The sequence below is a fragment of the Odocoileus virginianus genome, chromosome 23 (genome assembly GCF_023699985.2).
Source record: "Odocoileus virginianus isolate 20LAN1187 ecotype Illinois chromosome 23, Ovbor_1.2, whole genome shotgun sequence".
NCBI lineage: Eukaryota > Metazoa > Chordata > Mammalia > Artiodactyla > Cervidae > Odocoileus > Odocoileus virginianus.
In genome coordinates this window covers 28,360,987-28,377,596 of record NC_069696.1, presented here as the reverse complement: position 1 = coordinate 28,377,596, position 16,610 = coordinate 28,360,987, and the positions used below count along the sequence as shown (strand labels likewise).

Genomic DNA, 16,610 nt, shown 5'->3' with positions numbered 1-16,610 from the left:
TCTCTGCAATATCTCTAGTACTGTAACCACAAGTGATGTTAAGTGAAATGTTTGCTTTCAGAGAACTCATAAGAGCTGTAAGTGGGCCATTCCTGAACTATATGTTTTTTGGATTGTCCTTGTTTTGCATTCTATCCTAGACAGCTAAGATTTAATAATTCCTTATTTAGGGAATTTAAAGTCATGAATAGGTTCCTAAAACTTGTATTTGGATGTACGAAACAGTATTCTCTTGCACATTATTGTATGAATTGTTACATTTTCTGCCGTATTATACGTGAACGCTTGGTATTTTTCACAAAGAATAGACTAATGTAACAAGTCTTTAGTATTACTGAGGGAAAGTTTTGGTGCTATATGTTGTACTGAACAGAGAAGCATTTAAAAAATCACCAAAACAAGTTAACAACTTGTGCTTCAACTTTTAAACTATATATATATATAAAGTCCCAAATGTGTGTGTTAGTTCATTTTATTGCATGTATACTGAACTTTATGTGGTTTATTATGTGATAGAATTATATGGTTTAGGGCTGAATTCCAGAAATTATATTTCATCAGCATCTCTTTAAGTTTAAATTCGTCATGTAAATGAAAAGGGTATTGTATGTTGAGTCCAAAAAACCTGGGTTTCATTAGACCTTTCTGAGCCTTCGTTTCCTTTCTGAAGTTATTAATCACTTCACAGTATTAAATATTAAGTAAATGATTTGAAATATTTATAGTGAATTGCATAACTGTGTAGAATACTACCTTTAGTTAGTTAAGACGTGCTTACCTTAGCTACACATTTAAAAGCTTAAATGCTTGCCTTATAATTTCATGTACAAGTTTAGAGCTATTCAACAGCAACATAGCTAATAGTTCTTGTTAACTATTACTTTGTGTATAAATGATAAAAGTATGAAATATGCTATTTCCAAAACTTTCAACTGGCAACCACATTCAACAGTTGGACAAGTATTAATAATTAAAAGGAACTTGCTTTCCTCACTGCCTGATGGTTTACCTTCATATAAATGCCATCTTTTCCAGTGCTTTCCTAACCTTCAAAATAATAACATTATTTTATATGTAAACTAATTATTTATAATTTTAAACATGATTTATTTGTTAAGAATAGTGGCTAATCATGCTATGTTTTCATGTTTCTCCTAAATGATAAGATAGTGCAAATGAAAAATAACAGAGAAAAACCTTACTTTTGGCATTTATGGTGCATATTTGTAATTATGTGAATGCACATCATAAATAGTCCACCTCCATTTTATAGTTGTGGTTTTTTAATTTTCATCTAGTCAAATAAAAAATAATTGATAGAAAATGGAAAACTACTGTAATTTTTGTATTCTTCATGAATAATGGGCATTTGGTATAATAGCTCAGTAGTAAATTATTAAAAGAACCAAGTTGTGAAATAATATCATACAATGAGTCAAAAATTATTTATGTAGTTACCAGAATAAGGATCAGGCTTGTGGATTCTTATATACCATTAGCCTGGTCATACAATGAAGGAGAAGGAGAGGCAATTTTGAATGATATATCTATCAACTTTGGAGCTGTCAACCTCTATTATGTTCTTGGGGCTTTGCACTTTTTGGCTTTCAGACATCTGAGCTGCCTTGAATGCAGGAGAGTATTAAGATTTCCAGCAGGTCTCTTGCTGTCATCAGTGTTTTTGGTAGTTTTTTTAGTATGCGCTTATAATAGTTAGTGCTTAGAGCTAAGCATATGACATTTCACGCCATCAGCACCCGCGTCTCCATCATCTCCATGAACACCACTTCTCCCCAGTACACACAGTCAGACTTGACTTCCCCTGTGTTCATAGATCTCTGTTGCCCCTCTGAGAATATGTTCCTTTCTTTCTGCACAATCAAGTGAAGCAGCCACCTTTAAATTCTCCAAGTATCCCCTCAAGGGCTTCCCTTGTGGCTCAGCTGGTAAAGAATCCGCCTGCAGTGCGGGAGACCTGGGTTCGATCCCTGGGTTGGGAAGATCCCCTGGAGGAGGGAAATGCCACCCACTGCAGTATTCTGGCCTGGAGAATGCTACGGACTGTATTGTTCATGGGGTCCCAAAGAGTTGGAAAGAGCTGAGTGACTTTCACTTTCATCCCCTCAAAACTTTTGCAAGAGCTGTGATGCTGTCAAAAGAGGTTTCAGGCTACCATGACAAAAGCCAGTAGTTTCATGCAGACACTAGCAGACAGGTACAACTTTTATAAGGGGAAAAGTGCCTTCAGTATTTACAGCTGCATAATGGAAGCCACATCTCTTTATGTCTCCTGCCTTGACAGGCGGGTTCTTTACAACTGGTGCCGCCTGGAAAGCCCCAGTAAATAGTTGATAAAACTCTGGTATGACAGGATTTTTAGGCTGAGTAACAGAGAGAAAATCTGAATTCTAATCCATAATGACCCATGGAATCTCAGCATCATTTAGTTTGTTATGCATATACATGTTATCATTTTGTATTATTAGCTTACAATATGTTCTGATAACATTTTAAAGATTGAGATACCATTGTGTATTTTTAGTGTTACCCCCTTATATTGAGGAAGGTTTTTGGAGACTTTTGAAGCCTCATAAATAAAATTTTTAAATAATCTCCCTTTAACTATGTAAGGTAGTGTCTCTCAAATGGTTGTGTGCATCAGAATCACCTGGGAATGCTTGTGAAAACATAGGTTGCTGGCACCTATCTCCAGAGTTTCTAGAATAGAGAATCTGCCTTTCTAGCAAGTTCCCAGGTGGTACTGATGGCACTAGTTCAAAGGTCACATTTTGAGAAGTTCTCATCACACTGGAGTATAGGGGGGAAAGGCACAGTATTCTGGGGATCTGCCATCATGTATAAGGATTATGACTGACTGACTCACTCACTAAATGTTGAAAGATCTGGGAATGATTTTTGCCCTGTAGTTTTTAAAATATTTCGCTCAAAATTATATATTGAACCAGTCATGGAATTATTATACTTCCTTCCAAGATTCTGTGAATTCATATAAATATGGTATCATGGTCAATAATTTTTTATGCATCTAACATGATCCTAGATTGCCACTTGAATTATGTCATGGGTTTTCAAATAACTGTTATTTTCTCTGAAAAAGAAAACAGAATTGAAAAAAAAGTTCAAGTATGATTTTCTCTAGCCTGTTCATGAGTTTCTTAGGTGATGCTAACCATGGAATCAAATAAAAGTAAATTGCTTTTAAAATATAAACTTGAAATATCATATCATGCCGTTTTTGTAAAGTGATTTACTTAAATGTTTTGGGTAAATATATACATATCAAATTTTGTACACATTAATTAATATGTTTCCATGTCACCAGATCACACCATTTGATTCTAAATTGTTCTACTTTCAACAAGTTATCCTATTACTAGTAGACATTTTATGTTCTTGACTCATGAAGATGAAGCTAAGTGGGAACCAAATTTTTGTTCTACAGTAATACATAGGTAGAATTGGAGATTATATAAATAGTAAAATACAAATGACACCATATTGCAATTTTAGAGCACAAAAAAGGAATAACTTTCTTAGTTTGCAATGAAAGAATAGTAATGTTAAGGTAATCTGATTCTTTTAGATTGTGATGGACATTTTAGTGATAATTATACCCATAAATTTTATATTTGAATTTAAAAAAAAGCTGATGTGGAAAAGTATAAAATAGAGTGTTAACTATGTACACTTGACCTACTTAAGCAGAGAACTGGAAGTCACCATACATGCTGAGCTGGCCATGTTCTGATCTTCATACCACCATGTAATACACTGTAAGGAAAATTTGGATATTTAAAAATGTAATGCTAAATGTTTAGAACAGTGTTGCATATAAATAAATAATATATGTTAATATAATGCTAATTATGTGTATTTTCATTTTTAGATCAAACCCTAAAGTGTTTCTGTGAAACCTAGGGAAAAAGATTATTTTTTAAGAAAGAAAGTTTTCTTCTTTTTTTGTGTTTAGTTTGGAGAACAGTTCTAATCAGAGGTACACACCATTTAACTCCTTCATCATGGAGGTTCTAGGTACTCTGTTTAAGCACTAGGATCCAAAGATGCTTGGGACTCAACACCTATTCTTTGCAGGTTGAAAAAAAATCTACATTATAGTTTTATGAAAATTATGCACTGTCTCTCAATAAAAGTGAGTAGTACAAATAATATCTTTGTTAAGAATATTTTTTACAGGTGGCATCAGTTACATGCTTTCTGGATAGTTGAGTGCACGTGAACTTTCTCTTATATAAAAGGTTTTTCATAATATATAGTTGAAAGTGCCTTTGTTGACAGCTAACCAACACTGTAATGTTCAAACCGAATGTTAAGATCACTGATTGGTAGAGTATTTGATGGGAAATGACAGGCGTTATACCTATGTTTTTCTAGACATTTTTAATCAGACTTTCCTTATCACAGCTCATGTTCTGCTGATCATTGCAGGATGAAGTGGCACAGCCACTGAACCTATCAGCTAAACCCAAGACCTCTGATGGCAAATCACCCACATCACCCACCTCTCCCCATATGCCAGCTCTGAGAATAAACAGTGGGGCAGGCCCCCTCAAAGCCTCTGTCCCAGCATCATTAGCTAGTCCTTCCGCCAGAGTTAGCACAATGGGTAAGTTCTGTTTCTTTTGTTTATGTTGATTTTCTGTTTATGACAATTGAATGAAAGCATCTTTTAATGGCAGATCACACATAGCCTCTTCTTGGCTTTGGTTCCAGAGGAGAATTTCAATATGGTGAACTTCACAGGTCTGTTTTAAACATGAAATTGAAATGTATGACTGAATTCCGAGTGCTAATGCCCCCCTGAAAGTCTAATTGAATTGGTTATGTTCGTTGATGTGATTGATGTTCTTAAGTTTACAAAAAAGAGGCCTAACTGGCTAATCACCGCGAGCCTTGGTTCCAGATTGTTGTTGTTAGGTGACTTGCCTTTTCAGTCTCTGAGATTTATTTGCATTTGTGTGATGTGTACGAAGTATACATAATGATGAAGTACATTCTGCCTGGATCATAGTCAGCCATCAGGACGTCGAGTTTTTGTTTTTGTTGCTGTTTTTTTTTCAGTTCCATATTTCTTGAGATTTACTTCACTACACAAAAATATTTTTAAAAGTTGGTCACTTCATTTCTTCATGATTGTCATTTCAGTAAACAAACATGGGAAAATGCTTCTATAAGCTTTTTAAAATTCCAGTAATTTTTATCTTAGTAACACATAAATTAGACTGTAAATACTTATTTCAACCCTCATTTATTAATGTTTATTATTTGCATGCACTTATGTGGAGTCTGTCACAGACCAGCCCTCCAGGAGCCAGGGTCCAGTTATGATGGGGGGAGTTATCTGTCTTATAGTTTAAATCAACTGTTGCAAATGCTGTTCTAGCACCCAGATAACAATCCTGTAGTCAAGAAGATGAGAGTATTAGATTCTATTTGGGAAGGATCAAGAATAGACTAATTCAAATGGAGCCTTAAAAGAGATGTATCCCTAGGCATTTTACACTGTAAGATAGATCCCAGAGTAAATATCATATTTTTGATAAATACACTGATTTGACTGGAATATAGAATGAGTGTATAGTGGAAGTTGATCAGAGTTAAAACTGAAAGGGGCAGATGGAGTCTGATGGGATGCTATCCTAAGAAATTTTTTACTTTTTCTTCAGACAGCAATTTGATCAGAATTTTAAAAAGAGTATTGACAGCAAAGACTAGAATCAGGGAAGTCACTATTTTAGTGGAGGACAACAGTAAGTTACGCAAGCTAGAAATAAGCCATGGTAAAGCAAAGGAGAGAATAAGTTGAAGAGATATCAAAGACTAATTGATGTAACTTATCCACAGTAAAATGTATCTGGTGAGGTTCAAGTTAGAGACAGAGAAGTCTGGAGTTTTAAATTTACAATTTAGAAAGGATAATGCTCCCCCACCCCCTGAACTGTGATTGAGAGGACCAGAGTGGATGTAGGTTGGGATAAGACAAAAATAAGTGTTGAATTTGAAACTTAAGGCATCACTTTAGGTAGAGAAGTTCAGGAGGATGTTGTTAATTAATAAATCTGGTGTGTGAAAGGGGTGCTAGAATTTTAGACTTGGAAATTATTCCTTAATGAGGTTCTGGAAGCCATCAGAGCAAATTAGTTCACCAAAGAGTGTGTATGGTAAGAAAGGGTGTGGGGTAAAAAGTCAGAGGTATTATATGCTGTGTAGTTATCTCTTGTTGTTTAGTCACTAAGTTGTGTGTGACTCTTTTGTGACCCCATGGACTGTAGCCATGCAGGCTTGTCTGTCCCTGGGATTTTCCGGGCAAGCATACTGAAGTGGGTTGCCATGATCTTCTCAGGGGATCTTCCCTACCCAGGGGTCAAACTCATATCCCCTGCTTGGCAGGCAGATTCTGTGCTACCGAGCCACCTGGGAAGCCCATAATTATCTCTTACTGTGTAACAGACCAACTTAAAGTTCACCATCTTAAAAACAACCAACATTCATCACCTCGTAGCTTCTAAGGGTCAGCTGCTAGTTCTACCTTAGGGTCTTTCTTATGGTTCCAGTCAAGATGGAAGCCAGGGACCTGGACTTCATTGGAGATACAGGATCCTTTTCCAAGATGACTTACTCACATGGCTGTTGGCTGGAGACCTCAGTACTTTACCATGTGGGTCTTTCTATAGAGCTATTCATAGGATGACAACTAACTTTCCCCAGAGTGAGTGATCCAGGAAGGAGAGCAAAGAGAAAGTCATGGTCTCAAAAGTCATTCAGTCTGTTCTGCTTTATTCTTTTCATTATAACAAAATCACAAAGTTCAGCCCTACTCAGAGAAAGGGGAATTGGGCTCCAACTCTAATCAATATCAAAGTCTATCTTTGGACATATTTCTAAAGCACCACACTTTTTTTTTTTTCGGCTTCCTTCATAGCTCAGTCAGTAAAGAATCTGCCTCTAATGCAGGAGATCTGGGTTCGATCCCTGGGTCAGGAATATCCTCTGGAAAAGGAAACAGCAACCCACTCCAGTATTCTTGCCGGGAGAATCCCATGGACAGAGGAGGCTGGCAGGCTACAGTCTATGTGGTTGCAAGGGTCGGACATAACTTAGTAACTAAACTGCCACCACACTTTTTTTTTAAGAGGAAAACTGATAAAGAACAAGTGAGCATCTTAGAATAAAGATGATGAGAAAGCAGTGACCTGCTTGTCTAGGGCAAATTGAAATTTGAAAAAGGACAGGGTTATTTGATGGTGTCACATTCTATAGGAGAATTAAAGAACATGAAGAAGAAAAGCCTTCAGATTTACCTGGAGCTTATGGATAGGTAGACTGTAACAGAGAGGTTTTGTTAAATGGTTTAGAAGACTTCCAGTTACAAAGATTCGAAGCACATGAAGACAGAAAGTGCAATGGCTATATGAATCAGTCTTTTTGTAAGCTTGGTGTTGAGAGGTGATTATATTTTGAGAAGACTAAGTAGAGACAGGTTTTAAAATAGGAAATTATATGTGTATATATAAACAAAGATGAATTTGAGACATTTTTAGATATGAAAGACTCCATGGGTGATGACAGATCAAGAAGAAATGAGACAGCATTAGCTTTAGAAAGAAGAAATGCCCCTTTTTTCTCGAGGACTGAGGAAATGAGGGGAGAAAAGGGGTAGAGTTACAGAGAAATTATGAGATGGACAGAAAGAAAGCTGAAGGAGTGTGTTTCCAATGCTTCCATCTCCACAACGTTCGCTTCCAGATTATTTGCCAAGAGCAAGTTGGTTAGGGCCAGTGGGGTGGCTGTAGAAGAGAAACAAAGAAAATGGAGGTTTTCAGAAGTTTTAAAATGGTTTGGGGCACATGTGTTCTTTTTATCATTTTGCACCATTCTGTTATGATCTCTGAGTTACTCTGCTCAACATCCAAAGTAGACACCAAGATAAGATTTGCTTTCATGTTCGAAGCATGTAAAAGGAAAAATATTTTATTTGGCAAAAAGGATTCACTTCCATAATAGACATGAAAGCTCATAAAAATGACACTGTTGGTGTATGAGATACTTTTGTAATAGCCCCAGAACTGGAATCTTTAACTAAGGGAATAACTGATATATTTGCATTTTTTGTCATGTGAGGAGTTTTTCTTTCAGCATTCTGAGGATTAAGTATGACAAAATATTTTAGAAAGGCAAGAATGTATTTAATGACATTTATCATCTGACGTTTTCCACTACTGAAACTTCTATTTTCTTTCCCTGAGAAGGCCCTTCACCACATACACATCCCTCATATTTTCTGAGGATTCAATGCCACTACAATTTACTTTTCTCTTTTCAACAAATGCAGATGTTGAAAGCTGAAACTGTAATGAGTAATAATGTAGTGGGATAAAAGCTATGAGCATTATGGTGTTGTAAAGGTCACCCCTGAAAGAAGAATTAATGTGTTATGCCCTTAATAAACCAGGGAAAACTGTGGATCGAAAGATAACTTAAGTTTTCGTTAATGACATGGGGCTCTTTGCTATATATCTATTAGCTCCAAATAAAGAGTGTGAGTTTTTGAGGTTGGTGAGCAATATTACACCGCATTCTATAAGAATATGTTTGTATGATACGCAAATGATAGGCAGCGCCATTGAAAGCTCCTTAAAAAGCATGAACAGTTGAGAAGACTGATGGATAATTTTAGAATCTTTTGACCAGATGTTATCTTTCCTTTATTGGCCTTTCCAACCTTCGCTGTGTATATGTATAACTTTCAACTTTTATCAGAGCATTTTAGTCTGTTTTCTCACTGTTTATTTTAAAATTATACACCTTTTACTAAGGCTTCCCTGGTGGCTCAATGCCCGAGCAGGAGATGTGGTTTCGATCCCTGGGTCAGGAAGATCCTCTGGAGAAGGGAAATAGCAACCCACCCCAGTATTCTTGCCTGGAGAATCCCATGGGCAGAGGAGCCTGGGGAGCTGTATTCCATGGGGTTGCAAAAGAGTCAGACACAACAGAGCGACTAGAGAACAGCAACAAATATCCCTGTCATCTAGTCAGAAATTGTTATTTTCCAGGTAAGGAACTGCAGCTGAAAGAGGCTAAGCGTTTACCCAGGGATTCTGAGTAAGTCCGTGTCACAGTGAGGATAGTCCTGTGATTCTGTAGTTCTTCCCGCTGTTGGAATTGTAAGGAAACAAATGCGTGTGAGCACCTAGTTACTTACTCAAACCTCACAGCCAGTGGAGGTTGAGACCTTCCAGTCATGGTCTTTGGGTTGCATGCTGTCTTTTTTAGTTGTTATCTGTTGGCAGCCTCTCTGCCTCAGATGTTCTTCTCAGTCATCTATTTATCCTTTCCTTTTTCATTCATCCCATAAATGGGTATTGAATATTGTCTCTATGCCATACATTTTGCTAAGTATGGAGGATAAGCAGATGAAAGTCGCAAACTAAGGATTTAGATATCTAGAGTCTTTGTTACATCATGTCTTCAGAAGCTATTGGAACATATTCTTGCCCTTCATTCCTCAGAGGCATTAACACATGAAATGTAAAACTTTACTGAGCAAATGTAGGAGACGCACATTGATTCAATAAAATGAAGGGCAATATTTTCAAGTCCAGTTATGTGGTATTTATCTCTGCAACTTACTAATTTTAAATACGGTGATGTGAATAAGCATCTTACCTGTAAATTTCATCAGTTTACATTTTTAATGAGAAAAAGCTTCTGCGAAGGTAGGTTATTGAACAAGAACACTGTAATCATTTCTTAGAAAGCCACTAGATTATCAGGAAATTAAGGATACTATTCAGCATCTAACAATTAATATTTGCATAGCACTTTACACTTTAATTTCACATTTTTTTATCTAATTCTCACAAATCTTAATAGATGAAGAAATGGCTGCATATCAGAGTACCAAAAACTTGATGTTGATAAGTGACTCAGAAAACAGAAAAAACTTAATATTTTTGGAATATTACTTGAAAAACATGTTCCCCTACTTTTACTACAACCAATAAGTTCTACATAAAATAATTAAAAGCAGTAAATAAGAATTTGTATTACCCTGATAGTACACTTTAAAGCCATGAATTTTAAGAAACCTGTGTCATGTGGTTCAGGCTCCCATTTATATGAAGTAGATCATCAATGAACTTGAAATTACAAAGGAAGATACTTTCAACTTAGAAATATGCATTTATTCCTTCAACAGACTCTACCATGGGCCAAAGGAATAAAAGGCTGAAAGGAAAAAAAAAAAAAAAAAAACAAATGCCCTCAAATAACTTATAGATTTGCATGAAAGACAGACTTACAAAAACAAGAGACAGCGTGATGGTAAAAGCATCTCCAAGCTTTCGCAGGAGCCTGGGGATGAGACGTACTAAGGTTGTCAAGGAGCATGTCTGGGGTATGTCAGGAAAATTCTTAAGAAGGCTTGACATTTGAGTAAATTCCCAAACACACCAGAAAACGCCTATTTCAGTTTAAGAGGAAAGCTCAGGAGACAGAGGAGGGGGTGAAGAGGAAGGCTCGTCCTTGGAACAGGAAATAGTTCCATGCAGTTTAAGCACAGAGCTCTTGAGAAACCAGCAGGAAATGACGTGGGAAGGATAAGCAGGGTTGATATCATGAGACTATTAGGCCATTTTAAAGTGTTTGGAATTTATCCCAGAATGATGCTTTTGGGGGAACATTAAAGAGTTTCTTGTTCCAGGATATTTGGAATATGATGCTGTTGTTATCTCTAGAAGATTCACAGTCGCATTAATGTATTCAAGATTTGGGGAATACATGCCACAGAGAAACCTTTTAAACTTTAATTTAGTATTTCCCATACTCTTTTGAACATGGAATTATTTTTTCACAGAATATTCAGATTGTCAACTTAAAAAGTGCTCCTTTAAGCTCTGGGGTAGGAAAGTGAAAGTGAAAGTTGCTCAGTCATGTCCAATTCTTTGCAACCCCATGGACTGTAGCCCATCAGGCTCCTCTGTCTATGGGGATTCTGCAGGCCAGGATACTGGGATGCATTGCCATTTCCTTCTCCAGTGTATCTTCCCAACCCAGGGATCGAACCCAGGTCTCCCACGTTGCCGGCAGATCCTTTACCATCTGAGTCACCAGGGAAGCCCAAGAATACTAGAGTGGGGAGCCTGTCCCTTCTCCAGGGGATCTTTCTGACCCAGGAATTGAACTGGGGTCTCCTGCATTGCAGGCAGATTCTTTAACAGCTGAGCTACCAGGGAAGTAAGAGGAGTTTTTAATTGGGTAAAGTGAAGTGATTCAAATTCCCTTTTTTGGAAGATATTGGAATGCTTGAGCTGAAAGTAGAGTAGGAGAGAAACTCAAGGGGTGTATGCATAAAGAGGGAAACCAGTTAAGAGGTGAAAACATCAGTCCAAGTGAGATATGAAGTGGCTTCTGCAAAAGCAGGAGCCAGTGGGGATGGAGAAGAAGCACATTTGAGAGCTGAGGAGGAGGCGTAGCCCCAGACACTGCTTGTCTTATTTTTGTACATATGAACTGAAGGAGTGTCTGAGTGGCTTCCCAGTGACTGATGCGCGACTGGAATGGGACATGGAATGTAGGCAGACCAGGATGAGGTGGTGGGAAGATGATGAATTCCATGCTAGACATGCTGCACGGGACAGTCCAGTAGAGAAGCTTGGCAGACAGGCCTGTGTGGCTGGAAATTAGGAAGGGTTTGGGACAGGCAGTAGATACTTTACAGTCTTTGGGATCATCCCTTGAGTCTTAGGAGCTTCCTTAAGACTAATTGCCGTATATTGGTTTGGAAGGCTGTCACGAAAAATTACCATAAACTGAGTCTCACTATTTGGAAGCTAGAAAGAAATCCAGAGTCAGGGGATCAGCAGGCTTAGTTCCTCTGGAGGCACTGGGAGAAAGGCTGTTCCACTCCTCGCCCAGCTCTAGGGCTCCAAAACCACTGCAGGTGGTGACTGCAGCCATGAAGTTAAAAGACGCTTACTCCTTGGGAGAAAAACTATGACAAACCTGACAACATATTAAAAAGTGAGACATTAATTTGCCAGCAAAGGTCCATCTAGTCAAAGTTATGTATTTTTCCAGTAGTCATATATAGGTGTAAGAGTTGGACCATGAAGAATGCTGAGCACCAAAGAATTTGATGCTTTTGAACTTGTGTTGGAGAAGACTCTTGAGAGTCCCTTGGACTGCAAGGAGGTGAAACCAGTCAATCCTAAAGGAAATCAACCCTGAATATTCATTGGAAGGACTGATGCTGAAGCTGAAGCTACAATACTTTGGCCACCTGTTGTGAAGAGTTGATTCATTGGAAAAGACCCTAACACTGGGAAAGACTAAAGGCAGGAGGAGAAGGGGTTGACAGAGGACAGGATGGTTGGATGGCATCACTGACATGAGTTTGAGCAAACTCTGGGAGATGGTGAAGGACAGGGAAGCCTAGCATGCTGCAGTCCATGGAGTCACAAAGAGTCAGACACCACTGAGCAACTGAGCAACAACCCAGCTCCTAGAGGCTTCAGCAGTCCTTGGTGTTCCTTGACTTATAGATACGTAGTTCCAGTGTCTGCCTCCATGCTCATGTAACCTCCTTCCCTGAGTCTGTATGTAAAATTTTTTCCTCCTTTCTCTTAGAAGAACACAGATCATTGAATTTAAGGCCCATCATAAATCCAAGGTGATCTCATTTCAAGATCCTTAATTTACACATCTGCAGAGGCTCAGTTTCCAGATAAGGATGCCATTCACCAATACCAGGGGTTAGGACACAGCCTGTCTTTTTGAGAGACACAGTTCAACCCATTACAAGTAGTTTGTTGTTTTTCCTTCCACCTTTTAACAGGCTCTTGCCCTTGTGGAACAGCCATTCATTCGCTCTTTCTATTTAGATTTTATCCCCTCTAGATTGGACTTTCCAGTTGGTCCCTGCTTTTGGCCCCTTAAAATATATAATGTATGTGTATACACTCAGTCATGTCTGACTCTTTGTGACCCCATTGGACTATAGGCCTCCAGGATCCTCTGTCCATGGAGTTCTCCAGGCAAGAATACTGGAGTGGGTAGCCATTTCCTCCTCCAGGAGATCTTCCTAACCCAGGGATCGAACCCAGGTCTCCTGTATTGCAGGAGGTTTCTTTACCGCTGAGCCACCAGGGAAGCCCAAAAAATATATAATCAGTTCAGTTCAGTTCAGTCCCTCAGTCGTGTCCGACTCGTTGTGACCCCGTGAATCGCAGTGCGCCAGGCCACCCTGTCCATACCAACTCCCAGAGTTTACTCAAACTCATGTCCATTGAGTCGGTGATGCCATCCAGCCATCTCATCCTCTGTCGTCCCCTTCTCCTCCTGCCCCAATCCCTCCCAGCTTCAGAGTCTTTTCCAATGAATCAACTCTTTGCATGAGGTGGCCAAAGTATTAGAGTTTCAGCTTCAGCATCAGTCCTTATATAATAGGGACTTTTTTAATTTTGAGAATTTTGTTGATTATGGTTAAGAACGAACTCCAAGGTATGAAAAATCAAACTGTGGTAAGTGTAACACAGTCACAGACTTTCACACCTTTCTTACATTAATGATTCCTAACCTGCATTTCCCAAATGTCATTTGAGGTGCTAACGGGAAGCCATATTGGTCTTTGCCCTCCCATTTTCCTCATAAGAAGCTTACCAAACCTCTCCTAAACACTTACCCTTCCTTCTGATCCTGTCTTGAGATGTACTTATTGCTCAAGTATATAGTGAAGGCAGAATAAAATGTATCAAGTGTTCATTCGGGGTCTTTTGAACTCTAATGTGTGACTCCCATTTCACTGAACCTGGTACCAACAACAAAGGATATCCCCTCACAGATTTTATCATAGTGGTCAAAGCTGTGCAACAGGACTGCTAAGGATGAGCATATAAGGAAAAATGAAAGAGGAAAAAGATGCAAGAACATTTTTTTCTACTGCCTCCTCAGGTATACCAAGTGTTATCTACTCCTTCACGTGTTATTTCATTTGATTCTTCCATTAGCCTTATGTTCATTTTACAGTTGAGAGAAATGGAAACTCAGTGAAATTAAGTGTTATAATTTGGCAAATATCACACTTCCTAAGAAGTAGAAACCTGGATCCATGTGAATCCAATGCCCAAGTTTTACCTGTTTCACTATGCCATTCTGTAACTAAACTGACAGTTACTGAATAACTTTCATGGACCATTTATTTATGCTAATAGACCATATTAACTCATTTAATCTTCACAAAGCCATATTATCTAGTGAGGTTATTCCATGTAGCCAGTGAGGCCATTGAGATTTAGAAAGGTAAAACAGTGTTTACATTTTGTATATAGCAAGTAAGTAGTAAGGTTCAGTTTTATCCAACTCCGAAGCACAAATTATTTTCTGGTGATTGAAATCCTGGACCAAATTTAAGGGGCAGATGAAGAAGGATCTCATGCAAGGATATGAGGATGGAGTAATTGAGATGAGGATCCAGTGCTGTGATGAGAAACAGGGAAGGAAAGAGTTTCAGTAACAAGGGGGTTGCCAGTGCTGTTTCTGCCATGAATGGAAGGTGGCCCTTGGGTTTGGCATCTGAAAAAGCAAGGGCAGTGGAAACGAGACTATAGTGAGAATGCGAAGGGAGGTAGGAATGAGAGTATGTGATATGAATCCTGAGAAATTTGGTTTGGAAGGTAAAGAAACAGGATTGGAAAGAGAGGGCAACACAAAGTTGAGAGAATTTATTTGCTTGTTTCAGTAGGAGAGCCTTAGGTACTTGCAAGTGGAAATGGTAACAATAGTAGAGAAGTCCAAGTGGATGATGGAAATGTGAAAGAGAATAACCAGTAGAGAGATATAGAAATCTAGAGTGTGAGTTTAGGGGATTTGCCTTGATTTTTCATTGAAACAGAAAGAGGTAATGGGTACAACTGGTGATAGATTTGAAGCTGGCCTGGAATAGGAGTCTGGGTGGGACATGAAGGTGAGAGTTCAGCCTTATTGGTCTTCCAGAATTAGAAATGAGGTCTTTTACTGAGAGAAGAAACCAGCAAGACTGGGAAGTAGGTGATTGTGATGAGAACAAAATATAAAGAATCAGCAAATAATCCTATTATGATTCAACTCTGTAATATATAAACAGCTTTTTGGTTTAACACAGCAGATACATGTTAGAATTTCATGTAGCATTTTAACTAAAGCTCAGGTCTCTGAAAGCAAGAATATTTCTTTTAAAGTGAACACCTATATCTACCTGCACACCCACGCACACCTCACATTGGAAATAGCCATTGCAGAACATATGTCTGTCAGTTATGCACCCCCAAAATAATTTTCATCCTTTCTGCATATATATTAATAATTTCTCCTGCACAGTGTTACCTTGGCAGGGCCTAAAAAGCATAAAGAATTCATACTTTGACTCAGTGCCATGTCCCGAACCATTTCCAATACATTTGTGCTCCGGAGAAGCTAAATAGATTACAGAAATGCATGGTACCATTGTACCAGGCCATACATAAACAAGGTTTGTGAAACTAAAGTGTTAGTCACTCAGTCGCATCTGACTCTGTGTGACCCAATGAACTGTAGCCCACTAGGCTCGTCTGTCTATGGAATTCTCCAGGCAAGAATTCTGGAGTGAGTTGCCATTCCCTTTCCACGGGGATCTTTCCAACCCAGAGATCCATCTCAAGTCTCCAGCATTGCAGGCAGATTCTGTACCATCTGAGCAGGGTTTAGAGGATGGGAAAATCAGGCTGACCTTCTTAAGATCTTTTGCTAAATGAACATATTCCAAAAACATCCCTGTCACGTAAGAGCAGCATTTCATTCTAGAGTAGTGTTTGTGAACACAATGAGTTAGAGAATAATATTTAAGTATCAAGTCAGGATGCTGAGGATGCTAGAAGGTTAAAAACGACCATAAATTAAAGTACATGTTAACCCTAAAGGTTAATCTGACCTAGATCTAAGTAGTTGTTTTATTCATATTGTATTTATAATGAGCAAGGATGTGTTGTTTTTTTGAATACGTTCCAATGAGTTGAGCTCAGAAAAGCAAAATAGATAGTATCTCTCAAGGCTCCCCTTTCTGTTGCCTACCCTGGAACTTCTCTTTCTGCCTCAAGATCAGAGGACAATGCTCAGTCTGTGCATAATAAAGGGAAAAAGACATGCCACATTTAGAAGCCTTCCAGCACCAAAGCACTGTGCTAATCTGACATCAGCTTCTTCAATAGAAATGTTTAAGCAGCACGAAAGTATTCTAGGTTTTTTTGGCAATCAGCAGATCAGATAGAAGAGTCTAGTAATATAACGAGGATGTGTAATCTGACATGATTAGACAAGGCTCTTTAGTACCAGAACATTCATAATTGAGACAAAGAAAGCGTATTAATAACACTTTCCTAACACGGCAGTTAGCCATTTTATATTTCCTTTCTTTAATCTTAGTGTTTTTCAACAAATCAGGGGATTTAATAGCGTGTTTTGGCAGATTAGAGGATTTATGGCCCAGATGTTTTTTGTTCTAAAAATGGATTAGGGTGTAAAGTTTGCTGGAATCCATGGAACATGTTGAGGCAAGCCGG

General features: G+C 38.3%; 1 protein-coding gene across 15 annotated transcripts in view; it reads left to right on the top strand.

Moving 5' to 3' along the window:
* Positions 1-16,610, top strand: part of SOX5 (SRY-box transcription factor 5) — a 1,090,001-nt gene that overhangs the window by 1,035,408 nt on the left and 37,983 nt on the right. For all 15 annotated transcript variants that reach the window (XM_070453774.1, XM_070453776.1, XM_070453775.1 and 12 more), the window contains one exon: positions 4,468-4,645. In XM_070453774.1, the coding sequence (XP_070309875.1) occupies positions 4,468-4,645 (178 nt within the window). The remainder of the gene's footprint in view (positions 1-4,467; positions 4,646-16,610) is intronic.